The sequence below is a fragment of the Cucurbita moschata genome, unplaced genomic scaffold (assembly GCF_002738365.1).
Source record: "Cucurbita moschata cultivar Rifu unplaced genomic scaffold, Cmos_1.0 Cmo_Scf00002, whole genome shotgun sequence".
Classification (NCBI taxonomy): domain Eukaryota; kingdom Viridiplantae; phylum Streptophyta; class Magnoliopsida; order Cucurbitales; family Cucurbitaceae; genus Cucurbita; species Cucurbita moschata.
In genome coordinates, this window is record NW_019268518.1 from 3870786 (window position 1) to 3881852 (window position 11067).

Below are 11067 nucleotides of genomic sequence, written 5' to 3' on the forward strand. Positions count from 1 at the left end.
GGGGGGGGGGGGGGGGTGCATGTCAAAGAAAGCACAAAAACATCTAAAATGATTAAAAAAACATCAAAATGGCACAACATCAAATCAGTGAAGCTAGGATTCACATAACGACTCATAGCTTGCCTCCAATTGAAGCAAAGGATGATACTTATATAGAGTGATTGAACAAAACTATAAAAACTCAGGAAGATTTTTAAGAAACCAAAAACAGAAAGAATCAATTACTTCTCAAAAACAGAAAACAAAAATCAGTTTTAAACTTCTATTATTGGAACCTCTTACAAAAAGGATGAAAAAATGTGACCTGCACTCTAAATCCTCAAGAGTAATCCATTACTTCTATCAAGAAAGAGCGGAAGCTATAATCTGCACCATGCATTTTATAAAATATATCATACTGTTAGCTTATGGTTTTAGATGTCCATTTGGGATTGTTTTTATTTCAGATATTTGCAGTGTGAATAGAAAGAAACAAAGATTGTGTCTTTCTATGGAGGAGGTTTTTCTTCATCCACCTTTTCATGACTGAGGCAGTTTGTAAGGAAGGATGGTTTTTTTACTGTTCTTTCGAGGTATTTGAGGGGAAAGGAATACTAGAGTTTTTTCTGTTCTTAGCTTAATTTCAAGGAATTTTGCAATCATCTGGGCTAATTGTTCTGAATTGAAAGCTTTGTTTAAGAGCCTGGCTTCACTGGTGGGCTGTCTTTGGACCTGGTACTATCCAGGTGCGAAGAACCACGGGGTGACTGCAATGAGCAGAAATCTCACTCACCGGCCTAAATGACTTTTTTGTATTCTTTCCTTTCATTGGGATAAAAGCTTAGTTCCTGATAACTCTCATTTGTGAGGGTTATTTAGCTCTAAGACCTAATTTAAGCCTATGGTTTAGAAATTAAGTGTTTAACATTGTAAATCATATTATATAGAGCAAATTTTAGTAAAAACAAGTCAAGCACATGTTTGCAATCATGAGTTTTTAAAAGAAAGTAATTAGATGTAAAAAAGACTAAATTTTTGAAGAATTTGATAAGTTTTTGTGTTTTAGTGCAAAAGTTGTATTTTGTCCGAGTTGTGATCAGAATTACGCCCACATATTAACCAAAGAGCAAAATTAGCAAAAGCTAGAAGGTGCTCAACTGCAGCCACATCTTGGTTGCCACACTTGCAACCAAGATGTGGCTGCAACTGAACCAAATCAACAAATAATGCGTGATTTACAAATTTGACAGATTCTCCAATCAATCTCCTTAAATATCAGATATAATGCCAAAGATAGCTCAACACACTAATCTAGGCAAAAACCCTAGGCTTCAAGGGTCCATATTGCACTTCAAGAATGCATCTAAGATCTTCAACAGTCCTAGATCACAAACTCTAAGGACAACAATATTTTCACCTTGAAGATTTCGAATCGACGCCACCACACTGAGTTCATCTCTACCATTAGATAGAGAAGCGAGCATAGAGTTGTTTTGCACTCTTATGTAATTCATTCAGTTTTAACACTAAATTAATTTTCGTGCAATTTAGTTCCTTTTACTTTAATAAGAGCTAAGATTGTTTTTGAGGATTCAAAGATGGCTCAACACTTCGCATTGTTTGAGGCTCTTAAAAGCATTTAAGTAACAGTTGAATAGGTGTTGAACTCAATTCATGATATAAAGGGTCAAAAAGGTAGGTTGTGAGCACAAACAGGTAGCATTTTGCTTGAACCCTTTTGTACCCAAAAGGGTGAGTTGTAGGCGCATATGAGCATGAGTCCCTATTAACCCTTCCTAGTTGAGTCAGTAAGTTACAACCCCAAAGGTCTGTTTAATCCCTGCTTTCCTCTCTTTTATCACCCTTGTTTATTTTTTCTTTTCATAAACCAACAACCATCTCAATTACTATCTTGATTACTTCGATCACAAACTTCGAGGTCTTCTCTTTCAAACTGAACTTTTCATATACCCTTCCATTGGGCTTTGATAGTTGGAAAACTTTCATTCTAACAGTGTGCACTTATACTTAGCTGGAACCTTTACGATTCTACACTGCTAACATCAGTTGCTCATAAAAACAAAAATTAAAAAATGTGGGTTTAGATCAAAATGTTGAATGTAATTGGAGTTCCAATCGCCATCAATATGAAATGAACTCCATTACCCATACTTTCACTTCTTGTCAAGATTAGGTTTGGTATGTATATTTTGAACTCAAGACTAAGCCAATAAATTCAAATGCAACAAATTATAAAATCCAAGGAAGAAAGGGACAGGGATCAACTAGTTATCGAAGACAATTTTTCTCACCAAGTCGAATGGAAGAATCATAAAACTAGAAACTTGTCAATGTCTACTGAAGACTAAAATTTTGTCTTGAATGAATCAAAGAAATATGGGAGGAAAAAAAAATTGGTTGAGCTGAAAACATGCAAAGAAGAATCGATAAACTTCATAACATACCTACATAATTTGGAAAATTCCTTGAAGGGGAATCTTGAGAACTCTCATGCTCATTTAAATGCTGCGTGGATAAAACAAAATCACTTAAGGTGGTTAAGGGAAAAAAAATCATAAACTAAAAAAGAATTGTGAACTAAAGTAACTCTATAAATTTTTGGGACAAAATGTGCAACTTCATAAACATCTTCGGCCAATTGTTGCAAAATATAAGGTGCAGCAAGATGAGAAACGTCAGTCAATAGAGAAGGAACAAGATAAACCACAGCCTGCATAATAACAGGGGTAAAAAAAAACCTTCTTATAATCAAGGCACTTACCAATATCCTTGCATCGTATAAAAGTAAGAGAAAAAGGAACAGAAAATTTGCTAACTTAGGGCCAGTTTTCTAACATTCATGTTTCTTATTTTCTGTTTCTTGTTTTCTAGTAAAGAAAAACAAAACATTATTTTGTAACTACTACTTGTTTCTAGTTCATTCTTTTTTCAATAAAGAAGAAAGATAAGAGTGCTTGGTAACCAAATGATACCACTATGTATTTATTTGTGTTTTTGAGAAAATAGGAAATGAGAACCGGGAAAAAAAATACTTGATTTTGTTGTTTCCAAAAGTGTTCACATGTTTCTTAAGAATGAGAAAGGAAATGGGAACTGAGGCCAAATGCCTGTGTTTCTCAAAAACTAGAAACAAAAAACAAGAAACCATGAACAGAAATGTTACAAAATGTTAACAAGATCAGTTCTCACATCACCACACGTTATCCTTAACTACTAGTTTCATAATAGTCAAATAGGCAGGTAGTCAAAAATTCTCAAGTGCTATCACATGACTCATTTCTGGTTAGAGTCTACTCTTTTTCCATGAAGCATGGTTACTTACCCAAAAAAAATATAATAATAAGTCTGGCAATGCAAAGGTTGCCATAGATTCAGAATGTAACCCCTACATCAACAGCATTACTACAATTGTACCATAATCGTTTTAAGGAAGGATATAATCATATAAATTATAAAGGCCTTCCAACATCTAAGGTAAGTGGTAGTGGATGGACACTTCAAATGAGCTCAGGTAGTACCCTAAAGGCACCCATTTCCTGCAGCTAGAGTGGCCAGGATCTTTCCTGAAGAAATGTTGCAGCAATGGGGATATGGCATCTCACAATGACCATCTCCAAACCAATAGTAAACTGAGATAGTGAATGGATGTGAGGAACCTAGTTAGGTGTTCTGTTACAGGCCAAAGTCTGCGATCGAGTTATGGGTCTCTCGTAAGTGGAGGTAGATGGTGTTTGTGTGAGGGAAGAAGTAGAATTCTTCTTTCGACCTATTTTGAATAATAGTAAGGCTCAAATAGAGGGAACCTTAACACCTCTAAGCTAAAGTACTCGAGAATAAATTGAAAATTTTTAGGTACTATTTTCATTGACTATTTATAAAAGTAGTATGATAATTGTTGCTACATCAATGGAACATGACTCAAACATGGAGGATCGTCCTCCTAAAACAAATGAAATAACTAAAGATAGAAATGAAGGTGAAGGTCTCCTTCTTACAGTACGGATAATGAAAAAAATACTGCATAAAGAAAAATTCAACTAATGGGTTCCATACGTGACTGCTTCTTTTTGTCATGAGTGTAACGTTGTACATTTGTAGTGGCATTGTATCATGTTCACAAAGCACTGAATTTCAATAACTTCCCTAGGCAGAACTCTAGTACAATTCTAGCCACAATTCAACAATAACAACCACCTTCTAATTTATTTATGGATGAGACCAGTTCCCCGTTATGCACCCTACTCTTTGATTGACTCTGAGATGGGATAGTCACACTCCCATTGTCTCTAAGGTAGGATACCATCTCATAATGAGAGGTATAATGCTAAAAGACTTGAAGGGACATCCCTGCAAACCAAGGAACACATGCATTACTAAACGCTTTTGGTATAAAAGAAATTGGGTATATTTGAAACTCCAGTCCTAGTTAAAATTTGAGCGGATGGGCATCTTACAATTTTGGTTGATTCTCATTTGAGGACTCCACTAAAACCTACTTTGTGATTTAAAGTTGTCAAATTCCGTGCCCTTCTTCAAATTCCTCCGATAAAAAATCTGCCCAACATTCAAATTCACATCTCTACACAGAAAGTGGAGAGAGAAAAAAGGAAAAATGGACAGTAATCAAAGAGCTGGAGTGGCAGTGGATTAGGCTATCACTAACATAATCCATAAGAGCGATTACCTAATCCTCGTCACCATTCGTTCCAAAGTCTGATGGAAGGTGTTTTCATCCCCTATTATTATCATTCATCTTGGCTTCCTCCTTACACTTGATAACGGAACCTAACGCCGCTTTAGGGGTTTGCTACAACTCAAAAGAGAAGAATCTGCTCGAGTATTAACCTGACCGAGAGGTTATGGCCATGAAGGAAGCAACATGAGAGTACGCAGTGGATGCATAGTTTCCCCACTTCCAACTCAAGACCATATGGCTTCAGGGGTGAATTGCTTAGTTTGAGGGGGAAAATAGTGACATGTGACAGCAGGCTACGTTACAACCAATGAAATGATAGAGAAACCAAGAAACATAAGCTGTGGGAAGAGAAAAGGAAGGTTCTCAGATTTTTTTTCATTAAGAAAAAATTCCATTGATGGATGAATTACAGAAAGAAGTTTAAGAAGAAGGGAGCGTCATCCCAAAGGAATTACAAAAGACTTCTCCAATTGGACAAAAGTGTAGAGTAGCTATAATGATGAAAAAGAGTTGACAATTTATACCATGAGGTAGCCAGATAAACAATAGAATCGAAAACATGTTATCACTTCCGACCTTCCCAATTCATACCAATCCAAAACTAGTCAAAAACACCAGTTCAACAAACAGAACATGTAAGATAGAAGGACGTGAGATTGTGAAGTACGTCATCATCCATCACAATGAAATGCCAATTTTAAACTAGTCAAGTAAAAAATATAGTTCCCAATTTTGTACCCAGAGAATTCCTATCTTTTGACAAACAACAGGTTCGAATGAGCATGTAATACTTGGTGAATACTTTCCACAACCTCTATACCATGTTCTCTTTAGTATCAAGCCACTCCAGAAACATAGTCAATGCCATGTACTGCAAATGTAGTCAAGTGGGAGCAAACATCTCAAGAAACAAACAACACTCTTTTTTCCTTTTTTCAATAACTGGATACTTTATAAGTTCACCAGCCAGTAAATAGAAGAAACCTGGCATGGCCAACTGGGAGCAAACCATAACTGTACTACTCATCACATAATTCCATGGGGCAAATAATCAAGGCCCCAAAAAAAGAATGGCAAAAAAATGTTAATGTGCTCACCTTCTCTCCAGTGTCTTGGATGCATTCTTTATTTGAATCAGCTTGTTCTTCACAAGCTTTTTGGTCCAAGATACCACTTTGCACCGCAAGACCATGGCCACCAACAATTTCTTCAGACGAAGATTTGATTTCATCGTTCTTCAAAAGGCTTATAGTGTTTTTAGCTTTTCTTTGAGGTATAACCATCTTATCAGTAACAAGATTTGAATCATCAGAATCAGGAACCGACGAAGAGTCGGAACAATTAGCAGCTCCAACAACAGCTTTGGGTAAAGCAGCCGATTTGAGTTTGACTCTCAAATTTTTCTGCAAGGTGCCAATATAAGCATGATTTTTTAGCCATCGGACAATTTTGACTTTCAGGTCAGGGACAAGGTTTTCAGCCTGCAAAATGAAGGACGTCATGAGCTGACAAGATTTTTTTTATTGGGAAAGAGCTGACAAGATTTTTATTGGGAAAGAGTCCAAAACAATATTTAAAAAAAAAAAAAAAACAAGTTAACAATTACAGGCATTACAGTAAGTTTTGCACATAATAAATCAGGATGTATGTTGATTTCTGATGCTACATCTTTAACATTCACTTTTCCTTGGTCGATCAACTGCAAGAAGGTAGACATACAATTTAAGTACGATAATCCTAGAAAGAAAGAGTCCATAAAAGAGGAAACAGAAATTTGCAAACTTGCCTTTTTCATAATTGTTGCAAACTTAAGGGAATCAAGTGGGATGACATCCTCAACCCCCTGGACAGTACATTTATGTGTATCTACACAATCAGAATCCGCATTTAAACTGGGATAAGAGGATCCTATATCTTCTAATTTGCCATCGTCCAATTTTCCAGGGTTGGAATCAGAAGCATCCTTACAGAGTATAAGGTTATCAATGTTCCTTCTCCCAACTAATTTTTGTGGTCTGTTGACTGATAATGTCATTGGAAGGTGGTTGACCACATGTGAGCCACTGTTAACAGCTTCAGAAGGGTCTTGAAATCGGCCACTGCTCCTACAATATTGACTTTCTGAATGCTTTGAACAGAAAGCACGAAGCTCCACCTAATAGAAGCAACGCTTTAGATTTCGAGAAATGTACACTTTTTACACAATACATCGGGGAATTTGATAAATAAATAAATAAATAAAGGTGATTGCCTAACATTTTACAGTCGCAATTAATTTGTTTTGATTGAAGTCACATTTGAAATTGTAATCAGACTCAATTCTAGAATGAGAATAATTCACACTTACATTATCACACCCATATTTTGCCCAGACCTCCATTCTATTCCTAGCCTCCCTTGCACAAATTGGATGAAAGGATGCTCTGCAAGTTCCTGAGATCAATCACCCAGCAAGATAACCATTAATAAAGGGTAGGAGAAAATTCAAAGGGGTGGAGGGAAAGAGAAATCAGAAAATGTAGAGGGAAGAACAAATATAAATACTAAAAACCATCCCCAATGAAACGAAGAAATTAAATCAAATAAATTATCATAACAGAACAAAGAAGAACCATATCAAGCCAACAAAATCATGCAAATTAAAACATCCAAGATAGAGAAAGCTCCTATTCTCACCACCATGCAAGGACAGAGAATAGCCCAGTAAATCATACCCACATAATTAGTTGTAACGACTCATGCCCAGAATGTGAATGAGGATTCGGAATCCAAATTCGGCACTAATGGTCACGGCATTCCCCTGCATCCCCTACGACATAGTCACGTTACCTACTTCTCGCCTCTAAAAGTGAAGACTATATCCCCATAGACTAACAAAAGTTCTTTTAGCATGCTTTGCCCTCACTCGTATGCATCCTAAGAAAATTCCTAAGAAGTCAACCAACATAAAATTGCTCTAAGCAAAGCACGCTTAAATATGGAGTTTCTATGATTGAGCCACCGAAAAGGAAGATGCACCTTATTAGAATAGGTAATTACTTTCAATTCTTTTAAGCTTTTTAGCTATCTTATCCTCATGATCTCTCTCATTCGGATGTGGTCTTTGTTCATTCGTGTACCCTTCTTCTACTCGGCTGTCACAGAAACACCAAGAGGGTTGGCATACATATAAAGTGTATATTGGATGCATCTCAAAAGCCAAACATCAAGCGCAAAACTAAATCTCCAATCTAATAGAGCAAAACATAGATACGGACCAAGTAGGAGAAAAGTCGGACCTAACCCAGAGAGGAATATGATGGGAATATTCTTTTGCTAGGACATTTTTTGGAGGAATTACTACTTACCAGTAAAAAGAGAAGGGCTTGTCATAGGCTTGAAGGCTTGAAGGCTTGCAGTTTCACTTCATGTTGAATCATTTGATTGGGAATGAATAAGCAATTGTTTTTAGAAAATGTAGCACGAACATGATAATGTTTGGGACTTAAGGATACTCCCAAGAAAAACTACAAAGAGGGGAAGGAAGATGAATTATCCTCCTACCCTTCAGGATACTCCAAATGACATTAACCAAAAGGATGTTATAATTGCAAGAGAACAACTGAGAATAACACAAAAAACTATCTGCCTCTCAAATTTCCCCTGAATGCCAAAACCAGAATCCTCAGTCTTGTCCTTGAAATTTCCTCCTGTTCATTTTTATAACCATGCAAGGCAAGGATAGCTTTCACCATGGTAAGAGAAGCCACGGTGCACAAGCAGCCAGGAACTTATTTATGGTTGTTCAGAATATACAAAACGATTGGGGGCTGTTTAGCATGCCGTAACAAAGTGGGGGAATGGGAAACCTAAACCTGTATGAGTATTGGACATTGGCACCTAAACCTGTAATAGAATTGGACATTGACACATTAAACCGGGAAAATAGTTCATATAAAATCTATTTTAATTATTTGTTTTTAATTAGAAATAATTAATTTCAAATTTAGTATGAAGAAACTTATTAAACAAAATCTTACTAACAAAATTTAATTTAACTGTGTACAATTAATTGATTTATAAATACATATAGATTAAGAATTCAAATAATATTATAAGATGTCATTCCAACATACCAGACATGGTTATTCGATTTCTAGACATCACATTCTCATTCCCACATGTCAAAGTCAAAAGCCCCTAAAGCTTTAGAATTAAGTAATTTATTGGTTGCTAAGAAGATTTCCCATCCACACAAACTCTTGTTACTTTGTTCACTTCGGATTCTATATAAAATGAGGAAGAAAATAAAGGCAAAGCACATGAATCAGGGGAGGCACCCACGCCACTTCACTGTGCATAGTAAACGATGGATTTTCTAATATCCGTTCTCAAATTTAAGGGTATCAATGGATGCAAAAAGAGAACCGCCTATCAAATTCCATGATAATGATGAGTTCCACCTCTGAATGCCAAAATGATATGTTCTAAAAAAAATGAAGCGAGCACCTCTTTCAAATCTTTGCATTCCCCCTAGTTGGTACAAAACGCGAGCACCTCTTTCAAAGCACCTCTTCCTTCACTGTGCTTTTGAGAGAGCCAACTGGGACATATTATTCAATCTGTTGGGTATTCATTGCTGTTTCCTAATAAAATTGATGAGGCGTATCTTCAGCTTAAGAGGGGCAATCCCTCTAAAGGTCATGGCTAGAGTTTTGTGGTCAATTGCGGTGACACCTATTGTTTGGAGGCTGAGGGTCTTCAAAGAAATTTATTCTAACAAAAGGTATTTTGAAACTCTGTTTATCTCTTTGCTTTCATCTGATGTTCTCTGTCTAGTATTTTTTGTAATTTCGTAATTGTGACCTTGTACAGATTATGACCAATTGGGCCACCCTTTTTCCAACTGTTTGGTCTTGTGGGAATATCTCATCTCCCTTTCCTTTGCATGCTCTTTCTCAATATAATGCATCAGTTTCATATAAATTAAATACAGAGAGAATAGGACATAAAAGGAAGAAGAATGGATTCTCCAAAACCTTCAAATGCAGTATATTTCTTCCATCTCAATTTGAACACTACATCTATAACATAGAATATCAGTGTCACACAGCACCAGACAAGCTAATTGAAACTCTTGCCAAGAAAGAAACCTTCCAGTCCAAAGATACTTCATGATTTAATTCGAGTAAGCTTAACTCAAAAATAGATCACATATTTGCTCCTATAACAGATGCCAATCATCTCTCCATCAACTTGCTTGTGCATTGGAAAATTTTACAATCAAATTCTTCCCACTATAGAAGATTGGCTGTTGTAATATTAGCTGTAGCAGTGACCAGCGTATAACTTTTTTCTTCAGACCTATCCATCCAGCTATCTTACCTTCAGCATAGCTGGTAAATACAACACACTTAAAGCTTTCAACAATTTCATGAGTACTTAAAGGAGCCTAGGATTTATAAAATACTCTTACAAATTGAATCAAAACAGTCCAAACTAATTTTCTTACAATATATATATGACGATAGGGATTTGAACCTCTAACCTCAAGGGAGAGGAATAGATGTATTAACCATTGGGCTATGCTCATGTTGGCTTTTCAATCAGAAACTATTTGTATAACACAAAACATATTATGAAAACTTTGAACATGACCATGATGGACACAGACAAATTATGAGAACTTCTTAGAACAAGTTTAGCTGGAACGGTTCCTATTTGAATAAGTTGACTAGCAATCTTTGCATAAAGAACAGAATGGGCTGAATATTGCTAACAATAGAAAATGCCCACTCTTCCTAAGAGTCAAAGCAGCTTTCAGAAAGAGTCAAGTGAGAAGGCAAACTGCCTAAGTTAAAATGTCCTAATCTTTATGTCCTTGCAACAAAGTCACCATCATTAGAACTACAACAGAGTGCCTGCTTCGTTACAATCAAGGTTACAAAGAAACCCTCAATGGAACTAGCACCTGCTTGGTTATTTAGCAATATAAAACTTCATATCTTCAATATCAACAAAAGCCAGAAAGGATTTCCAATGTCTGTCATGTTATTTATGTTGTTTGTAAAAAGGCATATGATGACATTGAGTACTTATATGATCAATTCCCTTTGCCCCTATTCTCTGAAGACTTAACAAACTTCCAATTTCTCGAATTGAGTGTCTAAAAGATTCGAGGATTTCTTCCTTCTACTAGCTTGAGCGCACCCTTAATGACTATCTTGTTGGAGATTGGAGAGAAATCATAGAGTTCCTTGGTAAAAGAAAAACATATGGAAAGTATAGGATATAAATTGGTCCAATTAGTCGATATGTCTCTGTGAGCCTCCATTTGTACTTACTCGTTTAATCTTCTTCTTTTTTTTTTTTTTTTTTTTTTTTTTTTTACC

At 36.0% G+C, this 11067-nt stretch overlaps 1 protein-coding gene across 3 annotated transcripts in view; it reads right to left on the bottom strand.

Annotated features, from left to right (window-relative positions):
- The window catches only part of LOC111463553, a 21738-nt gene that overhangs the window by 6617 nt on the left and 4054 nt on the right, over positions 1 to 11067 (bottom strand). For 2 of the 3 annotated variants that reach the window (XM_023107551.1, XM_023107535.1), the window contains exons 2-6: positions 7044 to 7129; positions 6483 to 6851; positions 6303 to 6395; positions 5794 to 6177; positions 2445 to 2505 (exon numbers count right to left, since the gene is read on the bottom strand). In XM_023107551.1, the coding sequence (XP_022963319.1) occupies positions 2445 to 2505; positions 5794 to 6177; positions 6303 to 6395; positions 6483 to 6851; positions 7044 to 7129 (993 nt within the window). The remainder of the gene's footprint in view (positions 1 to 2444; positions 2506 to 5793; positions 6178 to 6302; positions 6396 to 6482; positions 6852 to 7043; positions 7130 to 11067) is intronic. The other variant, XM_023107543.1, reaches the window with a different exon arrangement.